Here is a 12637-nt window from a genome sequence, read left to right on the forward strand (position 1 = left end):
CTGCCCATCTCTTCATCATGTACAATCTGATGTCCTCCAACAGTGTAATAATTGGTTTGGTCCTTGTATTTACCAGAACACTATTAAAAGCTTCTGACATGTTATTTACCAAGGTATCACTTTGAGTCGTGGTTGTGAACCTTGATCTTGACCAAAACCTTCAAGGAAAACAATATTTAACTTAGGTAATATGAAAACAAGTGTTGTGTTAGATAATTTGATAAGTAGTATTAAGTAAGAATGACAAACCTTGGAGGAATGGACATCAGATGTTTAAAAGCATCTTCATTAACCTCTTTCATATGTCTCATCTCAGTCTCCCACTATTGTGGATGGGTTGTTGTAGCTGCCCTCCACATGAGCCTTTTCAAGTTTTTTCCAGGGAATTTTTTCCTGAAGTTGGCATATAAATGTCTTACACAAAATCTTTGTGTAATTCCAGGAATAACATCTTCTACAGCATATCTTAAACCCTATCATTCATATGATTCATTAGATGAAGAAGTTATTTGTGTAAGAGAAAAGACAAGAACTAAAAAGGAAACAACCTTTTGTTGATCTGACATGATAGTTAGTCCAGAGCACACATCTGGACCACCTAAGTCTGCAATCAATAGCTCTAGAAACCATGTCCACGTGTCCTTGTTTTCAACTTCAACAATTGCATACGCCAATGGCAACATTTGGTCATTTGCATCTCGTGCCACAACAGTTAATAGCTCACCATGATGTCTGCCTTTCAAGAAGGCTCCATCAAGACCAATGATTGGCCTGCATGAAAGAAAGCTATTTTTGCATGCTTTAAGGTATGCGTAAAACCTCTGGAATATTACTTTCCCATCATTCCCATCATAAGGCTCAACTTTTACTTTGATTGTAGACCCAGGGTTTCTTGCTAATAACTCATTTGCATAATCAAATATTCTTGTATATTGCTCAGTGAAGGAACCTACCACTTCATCTGATGCATATGTTTTGGCCCTATAAGCCATATTCTTAGATATGGCTATATTCCATTTCCTAGAAATTTTGTCTCTAATGTCAACTCCCTTGACATTAAGATTCTCTCTCACTATTTTTTCTAGTTTTCTACTCAGTCATTTGGCATTGAAAAGTTGAACCTTGTGTTCCCTACTACATGTATGACTGTCAACCATAGTCCTCAGTTGCCATGAATTAACTGCACCCATGAAACCAAAATATGCCACCCATGGGCATTCTCCTTTTGAACCCAAGCATCTAACCCTTATTCGTTTTTTATCATTCTTGACAAGTTTCAAATTTTTCCCATTCTCCATTGCATAACTTTTGATGGCATCAAGGATGTCTTCTTTATTCATAAAGTAAGTTCCCACTTCCCAGTTAAAATCAACCATATTTTTTGGTTGAGTAAATGTGGCAAAGTTCCCATACCCTTCGTGTTCACTGTCTTCATCACTATTGTGAGGAGAAATTAATTCCTCAGATTGCCAATCATCATTGAACCAACTGGAATCATCAATATCGTCTTCATCCATATCAGAATCAGAACCAGGTAGAAAAGGTTCAACCTCAACCTCCAAATCACTACACCTTTCACTTACATCATACTGGCCTATTACATTTATGTCTACTAATCCATCCTCATTATCCATCTCACCATCACTTTCTTGTGTTGAACTCCAATCACCAACTTCTACATCATCCATCTCACCATCCTTTTCAGCCTCAACTTCAACTTCACCTGCTTCTGCCCTATCAACTTCAATACTAGGAGTCTGAAGTTCAACTTCAGCTGCCTCTGTCCTCTGAACATCATTTTCATTTTCCTCACCAACAATTTCCTCACCCTCTATCCTCTCTTGCAGCAAAACATTTATACCCTCACCAACAACTTCCTCACCCTGGCCGACAACAACTTCTATCCTCTCACCATCAACAGGTACCCCCTCATCCAACTCTTCACCCTCACCACCCTTTTCTATACCCTCAGCAAATGGTGCAACTTCCTCACCTCCTACATCAACGTTATACTCAATCATGTGAATGACTTNAGCCTCAGACACATTGTGCACTACATACAAATGAACTCGTCCATTTAAGTGAGCTAAGGTGACCATTTGCATGNCANCAACGTCATNAGTCAATGCTTGTAGCCTATCATCTAAGACAGGACCACAACCAACAGAATACCATAACTCTTTAAAACCATCGTACCCTAGACTTTTGACTACACTCACTACCACAAAATAACTCCATACGTCAGGATCAAAACAAAGTGTCTCAATTTCCCCTTCATACTTTAAGCAGCCCTCATTCACAAACTTTCCCTCATGGTGAATAACTACTTGTATGTGGTCCATCACTCACAACACCGTAAACAAAATTCTACACCTACCAAAAGAAAATAAAAGGACAAAACACACCACTTATTAAAGTGATACTGACAAAAGAAACTTAAGTATAACTATTGGGGGACATGGGGGACCACAACCGCAAAAAGAATACACCACATTTTCAGACAACTCACACCCTACATTAAAAAAGGCATCCCCACATAACAACGTAAACAATCACAATCCAATATAAAATTCATAGCTAAATAAGGTATTGTTTCATCAGATTTAAGACAAACCTTCCAAAATTCGAGACAAACCAGTTGACGGACACGTAGAACCAAGTCGCGATTGAAGTCAAAATAGGGAATGGCCAAGCTCCAAAGACCGAATCAAGTCTGGATCGTCTCCACTGACGATTGGTAATGAACTTTCGATGATACCTCTCAGATTCCTCTCACAATTTTAAAGAAATTTAATCCCAATTGCTTTTCGATTTACCAGAACCCTAATTCCCTTTTTTAATTAAGTAACCCTAATCCCTTTTTTAATTTCAATTTATCAATTAATCACGCCACGTATCACTCAGTTTTCTGCCACGTTTTTAATGGTTGACACGTCTTCCATCCAACTCTGCCCAGATTTAACAACGTTACTCAATTTTAACGGCAGGAGTTAATTTCAACGAAATTGACACTTTTAAAGATCTAATTGGGAAGTTTCATAAGAACGGGACCAAAATGGAAAGACTTTACAAAAACAGGAACGCCTAAGTGGTTTTAACCTAAATCTTTAACATACTAAAATGAAAAATTTAATAAAACAATATAAATTTTAATTTCAATAAAAATCATTTAGATAAAAATAATAACATAAGTATATTTTGTTTATGAAATTAAACAATAAAAAATTCAATTTCTAATAAAATCATACAGGGTCAAGGGTTGTAATTTTAGAATGAGAACTTCACCCATCATCACTTACGGCTCGAAGAAGGCCAGACCAGAAGCTGTGACGGCGGCGAGGGCGGCGGCGAGGGCGGCGGCGAGTGCAACAATGATTGCAAACTAGGCGAACGGCGACGGGGACGAAACGCGATCACCCACGGCGAGCGAACGAGCGATGACCACGATCGGCAAGCGGACCAAACGCGATCACGAACGGCAACCACGAACGGCAACCACGAACGACGATCGGACAGAGCGAAGCATAGTGGTAGAGTGAAACAAAACAAAAATGAAGAACACTAATCAGGTTATTAAACCCTACACAAAACGACTCCTCCTTTCTACGTTTCTGCCTTTTTTCGAACTCTAAATCGCTGTGAAATCGCGATTCTGAACGATTCCACCGAGTCCATGTACGATTATACTGAGTTCAGTCCAAAAACGAGTTTGGTTCCGAGTTAGCTCGGAAACCATAACTGGGAACGTAAACTCGGACGAGTTAACGAGTTTATTCGCGAGTTTGAGAACCATTGGCGACACTACTTCTTGGTTGTTATATTGAGTAGCTTAAAAATCTTTTGAAAGAGTTGGAGTCCGAATGTTTGATGCCACATCTTCCACTGGTATGTCTTATTGGTATGTCTTATGCATATATGGCCTGCTTGCTTTTACATTTCCATTCAGTTACTTATGTATGGAATAGTTTGTTTACTTGTCTTGGTGGAACTTTGGGTGGGTTGTACCACTTTTTAAATGTTTCTATGACTTCATTTTATGATTTTGTTAAGGATAAGGAAGCTAAAATCATCGACTGAAAGTTTTACACTTCTTTGGTGAATATGGTTTGAGATTTCCTAGGGTACCTATTTACCCTTTTGATCTATTTGTTGGACAGGATGATTTTATTTATGCCTATTGGTGGTATTTTATTTTTGCATCTATAAAAATTTATGAGCATATCAAATTGGTGGTACACTCATGAAGTTTTATGGAGGCATCTTCATCTCCAATATGGTATTTGTTGTTATTTCAGTTTCTAAACTAGATTTTCAGGATGGAGGATTTGTCATACTTCCTACCAATTCTTTGTTTTTCTTCTCTCTAATAATACTCCTTAGTTTTGAAAGAATAAACACTTGTCATGGATTGTATATTTGTTTCCATGTCTACTTCAATTGTTTTACCTTCTGTAAACGCTACAAATTCTAGTAATCAGTCTGTACCTGTTACTAATAGATATGTCCATGGCAAAGTTGACTAAAGATTCCTAAAAGTTTTGTGCTAATACTCTTTGTTCTTCTTTCAATCATACTGGCAGTCAACGTTACTCCCATAAGCTTTCTCATTGACCATGCTTACTTTCATGCAGGAAGTTCTAAAGGTCACAATTTCCATTAGCAGTCTCCATGTTGGGTTGAAAACAGAACAAGTTCTATTTGAGTAGTAAAAAACAGCATTGTTCGGTTTCTGCATTAAATACAACATCTATATTTCTCTTACCATTTTGCATTCCCAACTTCAATCATGGGAAAAGAGAAACTAAGCTTCAAAGAAGTCCATCATTCTCATAGCCCCAAAACAACTCTCTGGTGGTTCTTTCTTGTAGCTACCTGCATTAAAGTTCTACTTTTCCCATCCTACCGTAGTACAGATTTTGAGGTGCATCGCAACTGGCTGGCTTTGACCCACTCTCTCCCTCTTTCCCAGTGGTACTTTGATGAGACAAGTCCATGGACCCTTGATTACCCACCATTCTTTGCCTATTTTGAACGCTTTCTATCTATTTTTGCTCACCTCATCGATCCCCAAATTGTGCACCTTCAGGAGGGCCTGAATTATAGCTCAAACAAGGTGGTTTATTTCCAAAGAGTTACTGCAATACTTTCTGATTTGTCTCTTCTTTACGGGGTTTACAGACTTACTCGAAATTTGGATTCAAAAAAGCAGAAGTTGGTCTGGTCATTGATTATTTGGTCACCAGTGCTTTTTATAGTGGACCATGTGCATTTTCAGTACAATGGATTTCTCATTGGGATTTTGTTGATATCACTTTCATATTTGGAGGAAGGAAGGGATTTGTTAGGTGGGTGTATCTTTGCTGTTCTCTTGTGCTTTAAACATTTATTTGCAGTGGCAGCACCAGTCTATTTTATTTATTTGTTGAGACACTATGTTTGGGGTGGAATGATAAGAGGCTTCAGTCGACTTTTGATTATGGGAGGAGTGGTTACAGCAGTGTTTGCATCTGCTTTTGGACCATTTTTCTACCTTGGGCAGGTAAATATAACGTTTATATATTGAAATTATATATTGTCATGCTGTTTACCATATGTTTAACTAATTTGAAATTGATTACTATTTGTTCAACAAGTTTAAGAATTTATGTGTTTGTTAATTTTTCAGAAATATGGAATGGTAAATTGATATTTTTTTTTTTGCTTTCAACTTATTAAATGGAGCAAAAATTGGATGCTTGGTATATCCATGAAAATTATATTTAAAGGATAGCTTTTTGTTTTTATGTATATATTTAGGTTTTGGTGTGATGCATACCTTCCAACTCAGATGTAGAGTTTTGATCAGGTTGTACAAAGAGCATTTATTTATTTATTTTTCATTTTTATAATCTTTTCATGCTACCAATTATGCGACTCTATATCAATAGAATAGTCCAATTACGGATGTCCAACTTTGCATGTCCAAGTGGGTGGGAACAAGTTTAGTTGCCTTCTGTTAAATTCTTGTATTACTTCATTTTCCTGTGTAAAAGTGAGAATGTTTCATTTGCACCCTTTGCATTTTGATGTACTTATCGTTTGTCCAAATTATAAATTGTAGATAGAACAAGTCATTCGGCGATTGTTTCCATTTGGCAGGGGGCTTTGCCATGCATACTGGGCCCCAAATTTTTGGGTATTCTATATTATGTCAGATAAAGGGCTTGCTTTCATATTAAGAAAACTTGGGTTCAATATCCAGATGCCAGCAGCTTCATTCACTGCTGGTCTTGTAGGGGATTCCTCACCATTTTCTGTACTACCTCAGGTAAGACTCGCGAGTTTTTAATTCTTTGAATAAGCTTGTTTGCTATTAGATAAAAAGAAAACAACAACAAAGAACATATAGGGATTTTATGACCTTGGTTAAGCTGATCACATGCTTATATGGCTATACCAAAACAAATTATTGAAATGCCTTATTTCCTGTATGCATTTCATTAGTACAAAGGGAGGGAGGATAATGTCTTATCATTTCTTTAAACCTGTGTAATCATGCAATGTGACCTAACCACTGATAAATTAGAAATTCACTTTGAAACTTTGTTGGACATCTCACATCAACTATAGATATAACCATATTATAACGAGTGACTGCAAACCTGATTCTGTAAACCAGTTCTATAGGGTTGACTAGGTCTAAATCCACTTTTTAAGATGGTGTTAGAGCCTATCCTGATGAAGTGTGTTGGGATATCGTGTCACCCGACTCATGATTATTTATTCCCATGCTTGATATGTTTTGGGTTAAGTGAGGCTTAAATTCACTTTCTGAGAATCTTGTTGAAAATACATTATAGATTCACTGCTTGGTCCTTATCCATTATCTAAGAATAAAAATATAGAATTTGAATAGATTGTTCATAAGGAAAATTGGCAACCACAAGTTGATAACCTAAAATCAGCACCTGTTTGGCATCAGGAAATGATATCTGTGAAAATTTATAATTGACGAGATAATGCATAATATTAGCTTTACATTTGAGTCCTTCTAGTTTAGCTAATTCAATTTCGCAGGCTCTGTTGTTCAATTGAATCTGCAACTTAGCCTGGTAATTGGTCATTTGAAATTATGATATAACTTTATACTGCTTTACTTATTATTCAAAAATTTCGTCAAAACATTCATTTTTTCTATTTGTTATAATGCAGATCAAACCATATGTGACCTTTATAATGGTTCTTCTTGCCTTATCTCCTTGCCTTTTCAAGGCTTGGAAGAATCCACAGCCACAGATGATTAGTAGATGGATAGCCTATGCTTATACCTGTGGTTTTCTTTTCGGATGGCACGTGCATGAGAAGGCATCTCTCCATTTTGTAATTCCACTTGCCATTGTTGCACCTCAAACTCCGGAGGATGCAAGGCATTACTTTTTGCTGTCAATAGGTATGCCTTTAATGCTCATTTGTTTGTTCACCTGCATCCAATGTTTTTATTTTTTTTCTTTTCTTCTTTTTTTAGATGATAGGAGAAATTGGAAATGAAATATAAGTACAATGAAATAAAATTTATGAAAAGTTTGCGCATGGTGTGGTATCACATGTACGATTTATATAACTAGTGGAAAGCACAAGTGATGCTTGTGTTCCATTGAAGACAATACTACTAATTGTTTTCACAATAGTTGGGCAATAATAATCTTGCAAATATTGCCGTTTTCTATTCTATTGGCATAGGTTTCTGTCAGTAATGCTCCATCTATTGTTATCTGTGCCCTAAGCATGTATAGATTTGTCAGATTCTAGATTGAAATATCATGTTCCTCCTTCTAATTAATCAAAAGAAAAAAGAAAAAGGAAAACATTTTTAGAATCAGAAAATGAAACTAAGAACCTTCAAAATTCGAATAAATAAGAACATAGTCATATTAACTCGTTGCTAGAGAATTGGTTCTATTATGTCCCCTATCGTCACTGAATCTCGTACAAATTACCATCCAAAACTCTGGTATCTGCCTGCTGAAGACAGCAATGTTTGTATGAAACAGTGATTTGTTGCAGGTTGTAGACCTGTATAGGGTCTGGATAGGATCGTTTGATTGGGAGAGAATGGGAGTGAGCTCAGAGGGATATGCAAACTTTGATGTGTTTGGATGGGGAAACATGAGGGATGAATGCAAAATGTTATGGGCCCCACAGCAGCATCTTTCCTCTCCATGTTGATGTGAATTGAAAATGGGATGAAATCGTGCAAAGCAAGCCAAGTGAGAAAAGAAAACCCCAAATAAGAGAGACTGGACAGCAGTTCAGACTGGGGCTGCGTACTTTGTCAAGAGGTTCTTGCCTGTGAACAGATATTGTGTCATAGGACTCATAAATTGTTACAGGACATGTTAAAGTAAATGATAAAATAAAAATATCTTTAACTATTACCACATATTTCTTGTTTTAATTTTTCCATATAACCAAACAACAGAACATAAATATTATTTCGTTTCTTCGTTAATTTCATCAATCCAAATAACACAAATTTCCTCTTAATGTTCTCTTCTATTTTCTTCCTTAATCTCAACCCCTATCTTAACAAAGTCGTGGTAGTTTGAATTTAAACCTTTGGAGGATTTCAGGAATTTCTTAACTTAGCTTTCAGTATAAACTTGAAGGCTGAAAATAATTGGAAAATTTCATTTCAAATCAGTTTAATTCTCTTCCAACTGATCCTAGATCTCAAATTGTAGTCAGACTGTGTCTCTATTTAGCTGGGATAGGGTCTACTTGGATAACTTATCAGTAATACTTCTAAGAAAAGAAAAGAGGGAAAAAGAAAATAACTTCTCCATAAGCTAGTTTATAAAAGTTGTCTCATCAGTCTCTTCAAAATCAAATTTTTAATTTATGCACAAATTAATTTTAGCTTATGGAGAAAGTTTATTTTATTTTTTTCTTCTTATTTTGTTCTTTAAGTGCTTGTGGAAACAGCTTGCTTATCCAAACAGGTTCATACTGTCATATCATCTCTTGGACTGATAGTTTACTAACTGTTATGTAGACCCTCCCAAGGTTTATTCAACAGTGGGTGCCAAAAGACCAAGCCTCTAGGGTAGACTTCGTTCTTACACTGGATGAGAACCAGAACCCTGACTTTCTGTGAGCTGAGCCATTTGATAGTTTTCTGCTTTAAGTTCTACTCTATTTCTAGAAATGCACATTTGTGAACATGTTGGGCTAGGTATGTGATAGGTTTAGTGGCCAGGTTTATGTGAGAAGAAATAGAGGAGGCAGGTAGTTATAACTTCCTAGTAGGTAGTTATAACCTCCTGCAGTTGTGTTGTGTAATTATCTTTTATATTTTGTTTCTTTAAGATGATGGTAGGCAGTTTTTAGTTGGTTGTAAAAGGGAAATTATGGAGAGACCGGTCCTCTCGAAAGACTTGGAATATTGAATGTTGAAGTTCTTTTGTTTTTATCACTTGGGTATAACTGTTGTTGATAGGATATGAAGAATTTATGAAAGGAAGAAAAAAGGGAATAAAGAGGGGGAGAGGCGTTAGGCAGTTATAACTGTAATCATAGCTTGGGCAGGAAATAAAGCTCCTATAAAAGAGCTGATGTATTTGAGTAATAGGCACCTTTGAATTGTATACGTGTATAGACAGGATTATTCCTATCTTGTGGAGAGAGAACTTGGCTCTCTTGGTTGTTGGCTGTGTAGTTATAAAAAAATATACATTTCATACTCTTTTCTATTTGTTTAGTGTGTGATAGTGTGAATTAGATAGGTTTCCAATTCAGAAACCTATCAATTTGGTCCGACCTGCCAGATCGGTGAGAGACAGGAGTCAGATGGAGGGAAAATTAAATGCACTAGAAGGAAGAATGGAGGGAAGGATGAATGTGTTGGAGGGTTGAATGGAGGCTATGGAAATGATAGTGGATGGATTGAAGGTGGAGACGATGGGATTACAACAAGAAATTAGAAAATTCATGCAAATGTTTGGCAAATGAGAGCGAAACAAAGAAAGCCATCAGGAGGGGAGTCAAGATTCGGTGAACGGAAACATAGGAGGACAAAGAGAAGGCGACGACGAAGAATTAGGTTTCGATATGAGTGGCGCACAACCGAACTAGGTGAAGAGGATTGAGTTACCAACCTTAGAAGGTGTCGATGGGTTTCTCACGTGGAAAAATGTTTCGAGATTCAGAATGTGATGGAGAGGGAGAAACTCCTGTTGGAGTAAGTCTGCATGGAAGGCAGCGCAAGTTATTGGTTCCGCTTTTGGAAGGAAAAAACTCAAGTGCTGATATGGGAAGGATCGAGGGAAGCTTTGATAAGAAGATTTGGAGGTCGTGACAGAGGAATAGTGTTTGAGAGGTTAGTGGCGGTCAAGCAGAAAAGCACCATCAAGGAGTATATTCAAGAGTTTGAAATGTTAGTGGCGCAAACGAAAAGTGTGACGGAGGACCAGATTCATCCACATAATCCAAGGGAGTTGTTAACAGCGATGGAGGTTGCGCGAGATGTGGAGGAGGCGAGTCGAGGCGCTGGAATGTATAGGGGTAGTTCTTACAAGTTAGACCTTCCTGCTCACTCCAGAATCCATCCAGTCTTCCATGTGTCTCTCCTCAAGCGGGCAGTCCAACCAAAAACTCCTATTCAGGCCCTCCCATCTGCACTAACGGAGGAATTAATCCTTGATGTTTCTCCCCAAACTCTTTTGGATACCCGATTCAATGAGGATGGTGACTTGGAGGTTTTAGTCCAGTGGCAGCATCTCCCTTCTTTTGAAAATAGTTCGGAAGCAACAGCTACCATCAGCAAGGAGTTTCCTGCTTTTCACCTTGAGAACAAGGTGAAACTTCATGGAAGGGAGTATTGATAGGTTTAGTGGCCAAGTTTATGTGAAAAAAAATGGAGGTAGGTAGCTATAACTTCCTAGTAGGTAGTTATAACTTCCTGTAGTTGTGTTGTGTAATTATCTTTTATATCTTGTTTGTTAGATGATGGTAGGCAGTTTTTAGTTGGTTGTAAAAGAGAAATTATGGAGACCCGTCGGAAGACCTGGAACATTGTATGTATAAGTTCTTCTGTTTTTATCACTTGGGTATAACAGTTGTGGTTTCTAATTAAGTTCTTCTGATGTAATATACTTTTACATCTATTTAGTGAATTTTGGATACTTATCAGTATGCACCATGAAGTTGTCTATAGCAACTATTCTTGTTATGTTCAATTTCAAACTGTCACAAAAATCTTCGTACATCCTATGAAAGATCCTAATTCTTGGCCTTGTTTCTGTGTGTTCTTATTTGTTAATTCTTAACCTTCTACTATTTGAGCAGCCTCTATTCGTATAGCTAGTTACTGCTGTCAGTTTGGTTGGTTTAGTTATGATAGTTTGGGTGTGTCCAGTGTTACAAGGTTGTGTTCACCCTCTCCTCTTATCTGCTTATATAAAGAATGCAGGATTCTTTCTTTGCAAATAATAGTAATAATAGTTCAGAATCGGTTTCTCTCTGTTTCTTTCCTACTTATACTAAATATTTGTTTATACTTCTGAGATTTGTATTTTCGTGACCCAACTACATCTAAGATAATCAAGCAACTCTTCCAACCTTGCACAACATGAAACAAGCAGAATAAAAAAGATAAAAGTAAATCTATATAAACAGTTATACTGTCTAGTTCCTTTAACGAGGCAATATATGTTTGCCAAAATCATTGCTTATAACGAAATAAACTTGCAAGTTGCATATTTTTTTTCAGTGCTTTTTCGTATTTTTGCTTTCAAATTTCACACGTTACTTGTACGTGCAGTATCTTGCTATTCAAATTTTCCGCTACTATTCGAGGCACAAGAGTATCCGATCAAAGTTTTGTTGCTGCTTCTACACTCCATTTTGATGTGGTCAGGCTTTTCAGCACAATTTTATGTTGGGGCTGAAACAGCGAGAGCGCCAAGTACTATTTCAAAGAAAAAGGCTGATGAATTTGGATCTGAAGATAGTTGGGGTGAAACCGTGAAGAAGAAGAATGGTTTTGTTATTGGGTGGACTGAGAGGATTTATCTGATAGGTCTTGTAGTTGTGGAGATATGGGGCCAAATTTTACACCCTCTAATTTTGGGTGATAAGTTTGCATTTGCACCACTCATGTTGATCTCCATATACTGTGCTTTTGGGATCATGTACTCTTGGATTTGGCAGTTGATATCCATAGTTAAATACCTTTAAATTTAGGACTGTCTGCACTGGATACTACTGAATTTTATTAGCGATGTTTTAAGAATCCACATCTGGTTTAATTTTTTAATTAAATGAAGTCACTGTTTGACACGAGTATTACTTAAGGAATTACTATTTGATCTTGCCTCAGCCGTCTCAACAGGCACACCAATAGTGATCCTATTAGCAAAATGTATATTATACAGTCTTAGAGTGAATTTTATACTGTATATCTTTTTTTGAAAAAGACAGTCGGACAACGATCGAGGAATAAACGTTGAGATGTCTGAAAAGTGTGTAATTACTTCTTTCCAAATATTGAAAAGGATTAAATATTTTTTTAGTCCCTATATTTTGGGGTGATTTTAGTTTTAGTTCCTTTTCCAAATTAAGGTATAATTTAGTTTTTCAATTTTAGAAAAACTCTGGTTTT

General features: G+C 36.8%; 1 protein-coding gene across 3 annotated transcripts; it reads left to right on the plus strand.

Moving 5' to 3' along the window:
- The first annotated feature begins 3257 nt into the window (after window positions 1–3257).
- On the plus strand, window positions 3258–12350 carry LOC106755478 (probable dolichyl pyrophosphate Glc1Man9GlcNAc2 alpha-1,3-glucosyltransferase). Of its 3 annotated transcripts, none has more exons than XM_014637643.2 (5): window positions 3258–3898; window positions 4632–5539; window positions 6101–6307; window positions 7192–7429; window positions 11798–12350. In XM_014637643.2, the coding sequence occupies exons 2-5, from the start codon at window positions 4787–4789 to the stop codon at window positions 12211–12213; spliced, it is 1614 nt and encodes a 537-aa protein (XP_014493129.1). In that variant the 5' UTR covers window positions 3258–3898; window positions 4632–4786; the 3' UTR covers window positions 12214–12350. The 3 variants fall into 3 exon arrangements, with proteins under 3 accessions (XP_014493129.1, XP_014493128.1, XP_014493130.1); XM_014637642.2 differs by having other exon boundaries at window positions 3258–3885; XM_014637644.2 differs by having other exon boundaries at window positions 3258–3569.
- Window positions 12351–12637: the final 287 nt, after the last annotated feature.

The sequence above is a fragment of the Vigna radiata genome, unplaced genomic scaffold, assembly GCF_000741045.1.
Source record: "Vigna radiata var. radiata cultivar VC1973A unplaced genomic scaffold, Vradiata_ver6 scaffold_415, whole genome shotgun sequence".
NCBI classification, from domain to species: domain Eukaryota; kingdom Viridiplantae; phylum Streptophyta; class Magnoliopsida; order Fabales; family Fabaceae; genus Vigna; species Vigna radiata.